Here is a 15,981-nt window from a genome sequence, read left to right on the forward strand (position 1 = left end):
CTGAGCTCCCAGCAGTTTCTGAGCACTTACCAGAGGGTGGAATACTATGAAATGGTAAGAAAGTGGAATGTCCTTAAACTCTTCCTGTCTAGCTTTAAGCAAGTCTATGTTTGAAGAAACATATATCACCAAGAATCTAATTTACACGCTGAACTATCTCGGATCCCTGCACTCTCAGAATAAATAAATGGCTAAATTGAAATACTGAATGTCATAAATCCTTTGTTCCTTTCAGAGTAATCACAGAGATTATCCTGTAGACCTAAGTGATTAGCTCCTAAAACAAACTCTTTCAGAAAAACAATTTCTTAGCTTCTAAGAAGTCAAAGCAAGATCCAGAACCATGGCAAAACTCTTCTGATGTTTGTTGCAAAGAAGAAGAGTTGCACAGGGGTTTCTGCAGAACAAAAGAAAAGCCTTTTTGCTTAAGATGGAAAGTTGCTGTGCTGGCTGAAGCCTTTTCTTAGCAGGTGCCAGAGCAGGTCTCTTTGTATGTCCATCACCTTTCCTGCAGCTTGGATGTGTTACCATTTTAAATTTGCAGGGGATGGAAATCTGAATAAATCACTCAATTATGTCTGACTGTACAACAGTTTGGGAACAGCGAGGAAAACCTGATCAAACTCAATTTTAAGATTACCTTCAGATTCAAAGCTCTTGAGCAGGAACCTTCTTTGTTCTTCATTTGCACAGTGCCTAGCCTAGTTCAGCAGGGACCTGTCAGGACTAGGGGTCCTAAGTTCTACAGCAATACAAATAATAAATTAAAAAATAATAATACATAGTATATGAACAATAATACCTACTTTATACCCTGTTTTTCAAAGACACACTGCACCCCAGCAAATACTTGAAAAATATGGTAACATCGTTACCAAAGTTGCAAGACAAATGCAATTTGTTTGATGCAAATATTTAACTTCAGGGTTTAAGTGGCTGGGAAACTCATTAATATTGCTTCACCAGCACTGAAACTAACATGGACCAGATAGATGTAACCAGTTCATGCACAGCCTTGGGAGAAACTGGGGGGAAATGTGGAGAAGCCAAGATGCAAATCCATGAACAACTAACTCCTCATCTCCACCATCTTCATGCTAAAAGGAACCAGATGCGGAAAGATATTCAGTGTTTTTTGGTGTTGGCCTTTTCATTTGGAAGATAAAACAAAGACAGATAAGATAGGCAAATCGTAATGAAACATTTCATAAATTCCCTATGGCTATCTCATTTTTCCCAAATGACTGCTGCATGAAATTCAAAAATTAAAGACTGGGATTTGAGAACAAAATAATAACTTAAAAAGGAGACATTTAGAAGAGAATTTCCTAAAAGTTTCATTCTTTCCCCACTCTTCAGCAAGGACAGCAAAAATACGATCCTAAAGAGGAGAGAAGTCAGAGGGGATTAGAAAGTCCAGTCCTTCAGCCTGTCTCCCATTTCTCTTATTTTTACAGTAGGTTATTTAAGAAGCGGTAGATGCTCCAATAGAAAGCAGGCAGCAGCAAATACAGGCATCATCTCCTCCTTCCAGCTGGTCCGTCCAGTCTCAGTCTCTTTCTCCAAGAAGGAGAGGTTTTCCTTCCCACACTTGTTACCTCTTTCTAGTGTGGGACAGGGGAGAAGCATCTGCCAGGGGTCGGGGTCTGCCATGTCGGAGGCTCCCCTCTCTCTGCTGGGCTAAAAGGAGCTCAAGTATTCCAGTGCAACCTCATATACAAATTTATACTGTTCCTGAAAGAGACAATAGAAGTCAGTGACACTGGGATACAGGTGAACTGTTCGGACACTCATCCTGCAAGCTGCAAAAAAATGCCTCCTCTCTCTTTCTTACTGGTCTTAATGGTCCTGTACGTTTGACAGGACCAGGCAAACATTAATTGCATTTCTATGTGATAGTAAACAAGTATTGTTAAGAGTCGGCATAATCAGTGGAAGAGAAAAATGCTCTAAGAGACAGCTACTCAATGGGCTATTCATTATTTGCTTCACACCCTCATCACATGTGGCTTTTGAGGAAAGAATTCAGCATGATCAGTTGGGATGTCTGAACTCAGGATGGTTTAATCTCTCTCTTGCAGGGAGCAAGGTCTGAGGTGCACTCTCTTCCCTCCATGATTTCAAGGCATGTCACAGCAACAAGCACCAGGCTGTATGCATATACAGGAGGACAAATTCTACCTGCTACCCATAGCTAAGGTGACAGAAGCTTGGGGTGCAGGAGATGTTACCCACCTTGCTGCCAGGGTGGCTGCTCCACATCTATTCAAGGAGAGAAGCAGTGGGACTGGGAGATTCCTCACACATGCCAAAGCAGGGCTGGCTTTAATCCTGCTGCATTTATGGTATGTGTGGTTTTGATTCATGCTGGGCTAAACTATAAAATCTCATACCTATTGTGAAGTCCCCATGCCTATGCTGGGTGGAGAAAAGTGCAGGAAACAAGCTTACCAGTGACTCCACCATGTTGGACTTGTTATTCCGTAACGTTTTCACTATGTGGAACACGTCAATGATATTTTGCTGTTGAATCATTTCACACACACTGCAGATGGCACAGAAGGTGCCACTTCGTCCCCCACCATTCCTGGGTGCAGAAGAAAAGAGGCAACAGATGAAGCCAGGCAAGGGATGAAAGCACAGCTTACAAATCAGCACGTACACCAAGAGAGGGGTGCGTTCACCAGCCTACTTGAGGAAGCTCATGGGTTTGTGAAAGTGCAGCTCTGCAGGGCAGCATGAGAGCTGGCAGAGCCATGGCACAAGGGAAAGGCTAATGCCATCCCTGGAAGCAGTGGAGAGGGAGCCCTGGGCACTGCTCTGCTTCTTCTCACTCCTGTGGGGCTCACAGCAGAGAGCAGCAGTCTTTGGCTCCTCTTCACCACAGTCAGTAACTCTGGGTCAGGTAGTTATAATGCAGCACAGTATTCGACTTAAAGTATGCTACAAATGTAATTTAACTTCATTTTCCCCAGATGAAGCCTGGCAAACCAGCAGGTTTGGACTGATACATAATCAACCTTCTGGACTTATTTCATGAGGTTACAGACGATTTCCAGCCCTACTTACAGGCAGTGGACCACAGTGCGGCCGTCCCTCCCATCGTACTGCTCCTGCCACTTCTCCAGCCTCCTGACCACCTTCAGCAGTGAGCGTTTGGATGGAGGGGTGTCCCGGTATGCTGGCCAGCCAATGTACTGCAGGTGCTGAACGATGCGATAGCCATCCTGGGGCTGAAACAAAGAGCATTTGCAATTCTAAAGGGAATGGGGCAGGAAGCAGAGAGAGGGTGAAGCAGAGGGCACTGATCACACATCTTAATTTGGTATCAGTGCTAGAATTCTCCACTCTGCATGCATGATACAGCAGGGAACAAGGAGTTTTCCATATTTTGGGTGATAACAATGATCTCAGGTGCTACGAAGCCAGGCAGAAACTATATGCTAAGGACCCCTTGTTTTATTTCCAGTAGAGAAAAAATGTCTCACTGAATTCAGAGAATGGATCAGCTATGTCTCGTCTGGTACCTTGTGGTGGAGGTTCATTGTGTCAAAGCACGTAATGGCAAAGACAGTCCTCAAAAAAATCTCTGGGTACTATGGCAGAAAAGATCCTCATAAGGATTTAGAAGTGGATGTTGCTGCTGAATGCAGGTGGGTGTGAGAAATGTGAGTTTACAGCACCCATCCTGAGAGCTGCGCATTTACAAGGCAGTTTCAGCATGCAGTGTTATCAGCCACGGGACTGCAAGGCTGTCCCCAGCTCAGTGGCAGTCAGCTTGGGATGTGGGGTGGAGCAGAGGTAACTGATTCAGCTGCTCACATTGTTAGACCCCACGACTCACTCCACAATGACATAATTGAATGGCTGCACAGGCTCTGACTACACAATCAGAGACAGTATGGAAATGCAATTTCTGGAGCCTATTTCCACTTCTGATTGGGGAAAAAAAAAAAAAAAGAAAGAAAGAAAGAAAAAAAAAGAGTTTAATCAATCTGGGAAACAATTAATGGGAGAAAAATCCTCTGCTGAAACTCTTGCCGCAGCCCTGAAGTTGTATTGCACGGGTCTAGAGTGCAGACAAACCTCGCTTCTATCATGCCAGCTATACAGGGGCTGAGGGATACAGACAAAAAGTTGCTTGCAGAAATGGCAGCCGCTTATTTATAGGAGAACAGTGGCAATTAGGAATCCCAATCGAGCTGGTAAATATTGCATTTATCTTCAGAAACACTGCAGAGCAGCTGACAGATAGGGAGCAGTTGATACTATTCCAGCTTATTTCCTATGATGCTGATACTTTTATTGTTTCTACTAATGGATTAATTGTTCTCAAATATATACAGAAAAATGCACTCCATTCGAATCCAGATTTTCAGCTCATACCATCCATTTTCTACTTTCAGCCCAAAAGGCTTTCACCAATATAGACTAATGCAATTAAATGTTAATTAAAGGAAGTAGCTACTAAATTTCTGCAGTGGAATTTTGTTACTAGGTGAGCGATTCAGCATCTCAGAACCACAGACTAGATTCTGCCTCTTTCCCATGCCAAAATGTATTTGTGAGAATAAATAAGGAATGTGATATTTCACTGCTCTTACCCTGGCCATGTTGCAGATCCGGAATATCCGGTTGATGATGTCTTCATCGATGTCTGCTGAAACAAACTCTACTTGAATTGGGCCATAGCAACAGGACGTCTTCTCTGGCCAGTACTGCACACAGAGCTGGTGAGAATATCGAAAAGAAACAGAAAGCACCTTAATATTAACAAGGGAATATATCATCAGTCTTGTCTCACTTCAGACAGCCAGCACAAAATCCATAACCAATCCTCTGTTACAGAATGCATTTGCTCAGAAAAGACCTCTTTCTAGCTTCAGGAAACTTCTTGATATTATGAGTGTGAAGACAAAAAGAAATGTATTTTAGAAGCTTCACTTTTTTTTTTTTTTTTTTTTTTTTTTTTTGTCTTTTTCAGTATGAAAACCATTGAACCCAGGGTGTAAAGGTGAAGGAAAGTGGCAGAAAAATGAAGTTCCTACATAGAAATGGAGTTAGAAAAGAACATTAAAAGATCAGGTAAATGCAATAAAATCACAGAAGTGTGGTGTTAACGAGGAAATGGCACACACCAACAAAATTAATTCAAGCAAAGAGGAATTTTTCTGCAAAATGAACTTTTTATGCTGATACCACTGAATTCACAGCATACAAAACCCTACTATTCACACAAATTACGATCTAAGTATTTCAAATCCATCTGGAAATAGATCATGGCAAGAAAATATTTTGCATGAGATCTCATTAAGAGTTTCCGCTGAGATTGTATTTTTCTGGGTTTTTTTCCTCCTATTTTCAAGAGTAATTTTTGAGAAGTTCTGCAACCACCAGGTGCTCATTTGAACTTGATCTCGAGCTTTTCAAGTTCAATCACTGTCAGTAATAATGTCAAGTGTGTGCATACCACTGCATTAACTCTCTATTCCTGTTCTTCCTTTGATCATATGGGGCTGAAATTGGGTGGGATAGTAATGAGATTTTATGCATCTTTGCCCTTGTTATTTTCTCAAGATTACAAAAGCACACGAAGCCCACATAAGCAAGCTCTCCTTTGAAGGTTATCTTCACTCTTTATCCAGATTTTTAAGCAGCCTCCAGACCTCTTCTCAAAGCATTTGCCCAAGAAGCAAGGAGATGGGAGCTGAGCTGTAGGAACCATCCTCAAGGTGCAGTGCAAAGAACAGAAAGATTAAACTTAACCTTAAAAATCACTGTTCATAAAGCAGGTCTGTGAACAATCACTCAGACTGACGTTTGTACAGTGCTTAAAATGGTCTGTTGTGTTCTCTGAAACATGGTTTGCTTTGCACTTTTCCCTGCTCACTTCCCTATTTACTACATTTTCATTTATTAACCGCATACTTATTTTTAATCACAGCTTCTATATAAGCAGGTTTTGTATTTTGTGCTTTACTCCTGTAGATGAGCGAGATGTTCCACCTAGCCACACAGATGTGGTATCTTCTGCACACAACTGTACACTGACAGCTGTGTCATGCTTCGCACTTGGGTGAGGCAACAATGAGCAGCTAGATAACAACACTGCTGTACAGCAACAATGCAAGCATAACGCTGCTACACAGTTACACTTCCTCTTCAGAAACCTCATCTTCAAACTGCTATCAAACTTTCACACCTTGCCTTGAGAGCTTTTAAGATACAAACTTTAAAGCTATCCCTACTTCCTGCAGTAGCTGGGTGCATTCAGCACGGGCTGCAGACTCAAGGTAGGTGACACCATGTTGGAACGACTGTCAAAGTGACTTAATGCACTGCCAAACCTCCTCTCCTCCTCTCCTGTGCCTGCAATCTACCTGATAAAAACAGCAACATTCTAGGGGAAAAAAACACAGGTAAAGTCTTTGGCAGAAAGACAGTCGGCAAAAGTAACAGGCTGAGGCTGATGGGTTTGTGCTTTCTAGGAACGAGGTATGAGAAAGAACTCCTGGTTTGTAGAAAATGCTGTGCTTTACAGAGTCTGCAAAAAAAAGAAAAAATGCAATCTGCTCCCACATGTGGGCTCCAGGACTGCACAGACGACTGCGACTTGCTGTCATCAGGAGGGTCACTTCTGAGCACAGCCCTTACACAAACAGAAGTGAAATCCCACAGCTTTCACCTGAAGGGATCTCCCCTCAGCGCAGCAAGCCAAAGAGGCCAACGATCCGACTGCCTTCAAGGCTGGTGAGGCTTCAAAGACAGCAAAGAGACAAATGAAAAATTAATCCGAGAAGCACCGGCTACTTGAGGGCTGTTCTCTTGTTTAACAAGTGCTGTAATGGGTGAATTAGCAATGCCAAACGTACTCTCCACACAAATTGCATGATTGCACCTTTTTGAAAGCTGCTATCTTCTACCACTCATCAGCAAGGTGCCTGCAATCCAGTGCAGCAGCTCCTGCCCTGCCACCTTGACTTCTGAAAAGAACACTGTGGTCAGCAGCCAAGGAACCAGGGAACACATGGCACTTGAAAGAAAAGAATGAGAAATGCACAGCACAACGTGCTGCTCCAGAAGCAGTGCGAGCTGCACGTCTCACTACTACCAAAACTCATTGGAAAGCTCAGGGAGAAGATCCTTACGATGTTTTCCGCGTATTGCTGGGTTTTATTCTTCTGGAAATATTGGGTGAGCAGGCAGGCATGGAGTACATATGCCTGGGAGGAAATGGGAATTGGTTTGGGAGGAAACTTAGGCCCACCACAGCAGCATACGCAGATAATCGCTGTTAATCGCAGTAAGAATTACTTGCCTTAGAAGGAGTCAAGCATGTAGACCTGAACCTTGCTCTTCCACAGTACCCCAAAACATTGCCTGTTACATTCCAGTTCCCATTATTTATTTTGTTTTATTTACTGGTCACAAGCAAATGGCTGTAGAAACCCCCTGAAGACCTGGATCTAAGAATAAAGCTATGTGCCTGAGATGAAGAAAAATCCCTTACCTGTGCAGCATCCATCTCATTCAGCATCACTACGGAGGAGCAGTTATAATCAAACACCAGCCTCCAGAAGTCTGCTACGGTGTTGGGCAAAGGGTGCTGGGTTACAATAAAGGCAGCAGGTTGCTTGTGGCTCTAACAAAAGAATAAGATTAGTTTAAGAAAAAAAAAAAAATTCAATCAACTTTTATTCAAACGAATATTACACCCGCGAGGCTATGGCTAGGCAATCTGAGCCATTTAACCAGATTATACAAATCACATATCCTTCTCCTTGTTATCGCTGTGCAATGAATGAATGTCTCATAATGGGATTCTTTTGCACCCAATGAAGACATTTCATTAAGGAGGTGTCACAAGAGCAGAGATTACCCAAATCAATTATTTATATTTTGAGACTCAGCAAATAATACTAATTCTACTATTACTACTACTACTACTATCAGTAATGTTAATAATGGGAAACAAAACAGCTAGAAGCAAAGGCACTCCTCCTTTCTGCAGTGGACTCCAGAAACTAGAGCAGGGATTAGCCCCCATCTGCCATTGCTTCCCAGTGGCATAATGCTACCCAAGTGGCACATTCGGGTGGCAGCCATCCTTTAACAGGACATGGGGGAGTGGTCAGAGTCACATTGCTGGCATTCAACTTCTGCTGCTATTCTTTCACATCAGAAGAGCCTTCTGCCCTCAATTTCCCTAACCACAGAGTGGAGAAACTGTGGTCGGAACCTCTGCAGAGCTGTGGTAATGAATGTTTGTGAGGCATTTTGAGATGAAAGGGCAGCAGCTCAAAACGTTATCTCTTTTTCCAACGATGGCATGCAATGCTTAGATGAGCCTACAAATGCTCCGTCCTTTGTGCTGTACATCTATGAAGTAGACTTGAATCAAAAGGTATAATTTGGGTTAAAAAAAAAATACCTAAATCGGATTTTGGTTTTAAAGTAAAGAAATATAGAAATGCTGTAAGTATTAAGCTAGCGGCTGCAGGGGCTGCCTTTTCTCCTCCCTGCGAACCAGCTGTGGGTGCAATGGGCCCATGGTGGGAGGGGTGCTGTGCATGTCCTGCACCCCTCTGCAGAGTGGCTGCACCACGTTCTGGGGTGCACAGGTGAGCAGGTGATTCCCTGCAAAGTACGGAGAAGGAAAAGGAAAGCTGTTGGGAAGTGATGAGTCTGGAAGGGCTCTTCTTCTTTCTTCATACAAAATAAAAGTGATTAGCAGAGTTTTGTGTGGAAGGAGATGAGAGCCTTAAAGGTGAGGGGAGCTACAATAGGCAAACACATTCCCAAGCCCTAGGTAATGAGACAACTGATTGTGCACTTGCAGATCTGCCAGTGCACAAAACATTTTTTAAAGAAAGAAAGTTAAAAGTTTCCTTGAGCATATTTGCAATAAAAACATCACAGTTTTGTGAACAAAAAATCTAAAATTAATTCTATCACCATTTTTCTTAACCTCTTAAATGCAGTAGTATCACTATACCCAAAACCTGAAAGAGGAGATAACAGAGACGACTCTACTCAACTGTGCTGGGGAAAAAAGGATGACACTTCTCCCCAGATCATATTTACATATACTCCAATTGTAGTAATTAGCAGTTCAAAGGCACCTCTGCCCAAAAGCAGTTTAGGTACTACAGTAAAAAGAAACCATCAACACAATTCAGCCACTATAGACACCCCATGCTGTGAGTCCGTAAACAAAGCAAGGGAAAATGCCTTCAGACAGATTCACATCAGCTTAGCTCATGTCCTTCATCCCTAAAGCTTTTTGCACATCTGATCCCATATTCTTAACTGCAGTAGCTCAGATAAATCACTCACTCCATGCCACAAACTGTTCTTTTCAAAGAGCTGATGTGGCAGCTCCTGGTGAGCATTTCCCTTCCCACCTGTGCAGCAACCAGTGGGAAGAGTTGTCCCACCACCCCTTCGTTCATTTGCCATTCTAAGACGCACCCTCAGACTGCACGCTCACAAGGTTCTCAGCCAAAAGTTTTGCAGCAGCCTGAGGCAGAACGACACAGGCTGTGATTTATCACATTACCAAGTGACACATTTCTGTGAAGGAGAGAAAATTCACGTGGCTTTGCCCAGTTTGGAGATATCAGACTCAGAAACTACAGAGGGGGAAAAAAAAAAAAAAAAAAAAAAAAAAGGCTTCTTGCTTTTGATTCAGTTCTCCCAGAAAAGTAACCCAAAAAGGAATAAACCCAGTGCAGTGACAAGGGGACAGGGGGGATGTGCAGAGCTGCTTACATCCATGAGCGCAGCATTGATGTAGTTACTGGATTCGCCATCCACAGAGATGAGGAAGGGCAGGCTCCGGTCCAAGGGCAGCACGTCCATGCAGCGGTTCTTGTCATGGTTCCTCGGCAAAAGGCCGATGCTGCAGTCCTCTGGCCGAACCCGCGGTGTCACAATATTGAGAGTCTGTGAAAGGGGCAGGGAAGAAGGGAAGGAAATACAGAAGCAGGCTGAGCATCTTTGAATTCATTTCCAAAAACAATGCCATCTCCACTGTATGCTTATGCCAAGGAACAGAGACTCTGGAACTGGCATCCCAGAGAAGGAAAAAGAACGAGCACGGAGAACAAGCTGCTAGAATACATCACACTGCACATCCTCCTGAGGTGCCCTCCCAAACACCATAAGCCCCAGCATAAATGGAGGGCACTAAATACCACGTAACAAATTCCAGCAGTAAAACACCCCAGCAGTTAGATAATGTTTCTGTTCTTTGCAGAGGCTGAAAATGGCTGCCACAGTGGTATGCTGCAGCTTTGACCTGGTGAAGGAGTGAAGCCTTCGAGGGTGGACGCACACATTCTTGCTCTTTGAGAAGATCCTGCACACAAGTACCCTGAGTTCACCCACAGGCCAACTGGGTTCAAACCACCTCATGATTCCTCAGGCAAACTAATAATTTCTTTTAACAAAAAAACACCTACGAGAAAAGAGTTGGGTTTTTTTGTTTTGTTTTAAACAGTCAGTCAAGCTATTGCCCTGTTATTTAGATTGCTCCTTTCCTCATGGAGAGACATGCAGGCTGCTTCTTTTCCCCAGTCACACCTTATCTCTGGGGTCTTGCTGTTGGTCTTTTCCCCTTATCTGTCTTTCCCACAGCTTTACAGAATGTGTTTCTTTAAATGTAATTTTCTTTTGTGTTATCCACCGACAAACCAGCCCAGGTTACTCAGCAGCTGTTAAAAACAGCAAATCCAAGTGAACACATCTTTAACACTGTCATTTAAGCCATGGTAGATCAGTAGCTATCTGATGGCATTTTATTTCCACTTGTCATGTTCTCTTTCCTGAGCAAAGCAGTCATGCTGTGAATTCCTTTGCAACCAACAGATGAACACAAAATACTGAGAGGCCAACCATTTTTACAGAGAGGTTGATTTCATCCAAAGAGAAGTTGTGAATGGAGAAAGGAGAAGGGTCAGACCATCTGTTATAGGAAGTTACATACAGAAAAGTAACATCAGAAATCATGTTGCTCTAAATTATGCACACAAGTCCCCTTACCTAGGATGGGAAGCAGGCAGTCTGGCAGGGAAGAGTAATGAAACCTGAAATCTCTGACAGTGCAGATAATTAGGTGAGTAACTTGTTAGTGATTTACTCCTGACTATTTTATGTCCTTCCCCTTGCTCACTTGTTTTTTGTAGCTTACTCAGAACATAAAGACTCCCCAGAATGAGCTTTTATACGTTCAGGCAATGTGCAGTGCATGAGAAATCTATCCAGTCTTACCTGAGGGACAGCGAGACCTAAATAATACAGATTGGACCAATAGATACAGTTAGATGAAATGGTACATAAAGATTGTAGCAAAAGATACCATCCTATGCATTAAAGCCAAACAGCTAAGGCTGAAGAATGCTTTAAGCCAAACCCCTGTAAAAACAGCATCTTAGTACTAGACAGCAAACGAACCTCTTATGCAAAGCATGGAGGAGCATTTCCTACCCAAAGGAGCTGCCAGTCCCTGGCAGCTCAAAAGAACAAGCACACGGGCGACAAATCTCACTTCCTATCATGACAAAATAAGCACACTGAGCGGTGTCATTTTTTTAATAGTACAGCAGCACTTGATGAAGTCAGGCTTCGGCTCCCTCATGCCAAGCGTCCATAGCCAGAAACGCTTTTACAGATCTGATATCACTTGATAAAAGCAGATATATTTTTTTTAATTGAAGTGTCATCAGTTGGGATCCACGCTCTTTATCTCACTACATCAACCCTGATGATTCCCTGCAAGGTTTCAGATAAAACATACACATTCTGTCTTCGTGCAGAGAGGGAGCAAATGAGGCATCTAGCTCAGAAAGCTCCTGACAGCTTCCTCCTGGAAAAGACACTTGGCTGGGGGACAGAGGGGCATCTCCCACAATAAAAGCAATCTCCATCTTTTCACTGCTGACTAAGAACAGCTTCTTAATAAATAGCAGTCTCTCTTTGCAGTCAAAATTATCTTGCCCTAAATTTCCAACAACATTATGTTGTTGGTTGAAAATCCTGAAGGGACTTACAGATATATTGAGAATCAGCCTAGGAAGCTTAGTTCACTGTTCTGAAGGGTGAGTTCTCTGCTGTGTTGGAGGCGCCCTTGCACAGAGCTGGTAGCCTCTGTGTCCCAAGCCCCATTTTATCGGAGTGGGATAAGTACTGCTGTTAGCCCAGCAGTCCTTGTTTCTTGCTCCAGTCAAACAATGCTACTCCAGACTTGTAAGTGTTATTATATGACATTCCAGTTCTGGCCACAAAGTATTCATAAAAACGTTCTGGGTGAAGAGAGGGCTTCAATTCACTGAAAATTAGTATTAGAGAAAGCAGCACTCACGGAGCTCACCCTCTTTGTATGGAAGGACATCAACAAGTTGATTGTCAAGACTCTGAAGCAACAGACAAGCCACAGGAACAGTTAATAAGGGGCCTTGAGGCATAAACATTTCTGCATAAATTACAGAAGGAAATGAACAACTGAATATTTGCTGAAATGAGAAGTACAACGTTATCTGCGGAAATTAAAATCCTTGCTCTACTGAAGTGATGGGAACTTTTCCTTGCCAAAGGCTGAAAATCTCATGCTTAAAAACAAACCTCTGCCTGATTCAGTACTAGCACAACAAAAATCACCAGAAATCAGACCTCATCTCAGTGTCACTTTCCTCTGCTGCGTTGGAAATCATAAAATAGCACAGAAATTGATTAAACACTTTCAGTACACCAACTGCAATGACCAAGACATGACATTACCTGAAACTCATCTTTTATCTGGCTGGAATTGGTCTGTGGATCTATCCTGCTGATGTTGTAATATATGGATCTGAACTCACAAACTGGAATGGCCGTGTTGCCGCAGAGACACGCCTCCAAAATGGCATCATGGACAAACACATACTGTTCCTGCACAGGGGAGGGGATGAGATATTAAAGTCATGTTTTCACTACAGATCATGAAATATCATACTTTTTTTTTTCTTAAGTCATGCCTGCTATGCATATTTGGCTCAGTTTCATGTGGAGACAAATTACACATTGTGCTATGTGACAGCTTTGTGAGCATATTTCATCCATCACTGAATGTGAGGTCTCATGTATTCATTTCAAATTTACAAGTCTAATGGTAAATCACCAGCACTGGGAATGCAGGGACAAAACAGGGCTGGGCCAGGGGGGAATTCAAGGAGGCAATTGCAAGGCAATGGTCTCTTTATCACTGAGAATTTGGTTTGTGCTTCAGACCAATGACAATAACAGCACAAATGTAGGTCTGCTCCACATGTCTCTTCAAAGCTCCCAGAGAATCTGGTACTCTGGCAAAGGATGTTTCTGTAAACAGAACATGAGATACGAGAAACCTGAAAAGTTTTTCTCTGTTCCAGACTTTTGCTCTGCCCACGAGGAGGGGAACGCACATCAAACTTGTGTAGTGGGATAACAGTCTGTGAGAAGTTTATACAGCTGCTAAATGGTACATTCAGGAGCAGCTTGCTTCATCTGCACCCGCTGCTTAAATCCAGGATGTTTCATAGTTTGAGCTTGCACTTGATACAAAATAGGTACTGAGTTTGCAGTGCACCTACGAATGATTCAGCAGTGACCTCTTCTACTGTGAGAATAAATCAATCAGCAATGCTAAGGCCTAAACATCAATGCTTGTCCTCCTGCCTTGAGGTCTGAGCAGCTGCTTGTGAACAGGATTCAGCATGCATCTGGCCACCCTTAGCAAAGAAAGTTCTGTATAATCCCATCACAGGGGAGGCAAGCATTGACTTAATGAAGCTTGGGCCCCTGTGAAGCAGAGGAGCTTCACAGGTGGAAGGAGACCTGCTGGCACCTACCTCTGTCTGCACCAAATTGACCCTCTGGGAGCGCAGCTCTCGCACGCAGTTAAATATATCAACCACACCTTCGTTCTCTGCCATGTCAAGCATGATGTCAATGGCAATGAAGCACCCTGTTCTCCCAGCCCCAGCACTGGAAAAAAAAGAGAAGGCAATGAGGGTCCACACAATCAAGGGACTGAGCGGAGGCAGGGCTTTGTGGAGGAGAAAATAGATATACAGAAAATAACTACACAGAAAATAGCTATACAGAAAATAGCTGCATGGACACAGCTGCTTCTCCTGAAAGCTGCTCCCCATGGTGTGATTTTTGTGCTTAGTTAAATTAGCTTTGCATTTAAGAGAATGAGGTGAACTAATATTTCTGGGAATGGCAATGGGCCCAGGAAGGGACACAGAAAGCTTTGTTTTCTCAAATGTCAACAAAAACATCATTCTACAAAACTAGTCACTCTGATTTTACAGATCAGTTTGCATGCACATCACAAAGGATGTGGGAGAGCAGCCTCTGGGTTGCAAAGATACCCAATTCAGAAGGGGTGGGAGTTGGATCTGCTTCTGCAAGGTTTTCCTTCTCGTGGGACTACTAAAAAGCATGCATGTGTACTCAAGAGGGCTCAATGGGAGGGGATCAGTTCATTTCCACAAACATTTTTTTTCCCTTCTTAATGAGAAGGTTGGGTCCCAAGTAGGATGATTTCAAGTTATGGATTGTATAACATTATAGAGAAAGGAGCCCGAGGCTACTCAAAACCTTCAGCTAAGACCTCCCCCCAGCTGCACATGAGAATTGAAGCATCTCTTGCAAAGTGTGTTGTCATCGTGTCCTCTTTCCCTCCTGGGAAATCATCCAAAGCTGTTTAGGTGTGAAGGATAGAAAGAGGAGAATGTCTCTAAACATAACACCAAAGGAAAAAAGGAAAACTCAGCTCAAATCGGGGAAACTTCTGTTGCATGAAAACTCCAGCAGAGCCAAAAGCAAGGAGATATGAATGACCATACATTAATGGACCAGATTAATCAACTGCTGAATAGAGAGAAGATATTTTTCATTTGCAGAATTTTAATGAATAAATGGCATTTCCTCTATCTCTCAGCTTTTCAGAATTTTAACAAATAGTTATAACACTTCTATATTTAGAGGACCCCAGCACTTCATAAATATCGAATAGTGATAATATCCAGCCAGGCATCGGTAGGGAGAATTTGGTAATTACCACTTAAAGCAAGTCATTAAAATTCAAAAGCAGATAAATAACAGAGAGGAAATAGCATTTATTCATTAAAATGTGAAGGATGAAAAATTTCTTCTTGCTTTCTTGGTAACGATGAATCAGGTTCAGACTTTTTCCAAGGCTAGCTCCATGTCACAGCACCAAGGCAGCAAATTCAAGCCCTGAAAGCTCTGAAAGAATTCCCTTCTACAGCTCCTTTGGCTGAGCTGCATTTTATTATGGATCTGATTCATCACTTGCTAAATAAAAATAAATTAAAAAAAAAAAAACAAAAAAAACCAACAAAAAAAATAAACAAACAAACAAAAAAAAAAAAAAAAACCAAACACTCCAAACAGTTAAAAAAAGATTTAGCTGATTTTCCTTTTCAAAGTAACTGTGGGACATAATCTCACTGTCCTCCTGATGGCAGAGCCCATCGCTAGGAGGTAAGTGCCTGTGCACTGCTCAGGCTGAGATTCTGGGACGCTCAGCTCTGCTCTCTGGCCTGGTGCTGCGTCCATATCTCCTTTTCAAAACAGATGCACTGTGACTGCAGAATCACCTTCTACAAACCCAAATTCCTTTTTTGCAGTAATGTCTTTTTCTGCATTTGAAGTCATGCAATAATGAGTTTTCTTAACAAGGTATGCTACAATCACAACCGCTTTCACTGTAAAGTCAAAAAAAAGGACATGGACCCATATCCAACACTCACTAGCACAGTCGGTTTTGAGGTCTGTTACTTTCTTCTGCCTCACAATGACCCACATAAATGATACAATCTACTGATCCAATCCAGTATAACCTTTTCCCCCAGTTTTTCCAGTGCTGCAAGCTGATGTAGAAAGGTGGTAAGGATTAGCATAGTCCTGCTCAGGAGATTTGGTTCCTTTGCC

General features: G+C 42.7%; 1 protein-coding gene across 1 annotated transcript in view; it reads right to left on the reverse strand.

The window, feature by feature from the left end:
• Positions 1-1,146: 1,146 nt before the first annotated feature.
• PTPRT (protein tyrosine phosphatase receptor type T) overlaps positions 1,147-15,981 on the reverse strand; it is a 308,933-nt gene continuing 294,098 nt past the window's right edge. The window contains exons 24-31 of the mRNA XM_042883615.1: positions 13,866-14,001; positions 12,778-12,927; positions 9,772-9,945; positions 7,511-7,642; positions 4,605-4,730; positions 3,070-3,233; positions 2,452-2,587; positions 1,147-1,734 (exon numbers count right to left, since the gene is read on the reverse strand). Coding sequence (XP_042739549.1) covers positions 1,681-1,734; positions 2,452-2,587; positions 3,070-3,233; positions 4,605-4,730; positions 7,511-7,642; positions 9,772-9,945; positions 12,778-12,927; positions 13,866-14,001 — 1,072 coding nt within the window. The 3' untranslated portion in view covers positions 1,147-1,680. The remainder of the gene's footprint in view (positions 1,735-2,451; positions 2,588-3,069; positions 3,234-4,604; positions 4,731-7,510; positions 7,643-9,771; positions 9,946-12,777; positions 12,928-13,865; positions 14,002-15,981) is intronic.

Source organism: Lagopus leucura, unplaced genomic scaffold (genome assembly GCF_019238085.1).
Source record: "Lagopus leucura isolate 7727_CA_CO unplaced genomic scaffold, USGS_WTPT01 Super-Scaffold_100039, whole genome shotgun sequence".
In the NCBI taxonomy this organism is placed as follows: domain Eukaryota; kingdom Metazoa; phylum Chordata; class Aves; order Galliformes; family Phasianidae; genus Lagopus; species Lagopus leucura.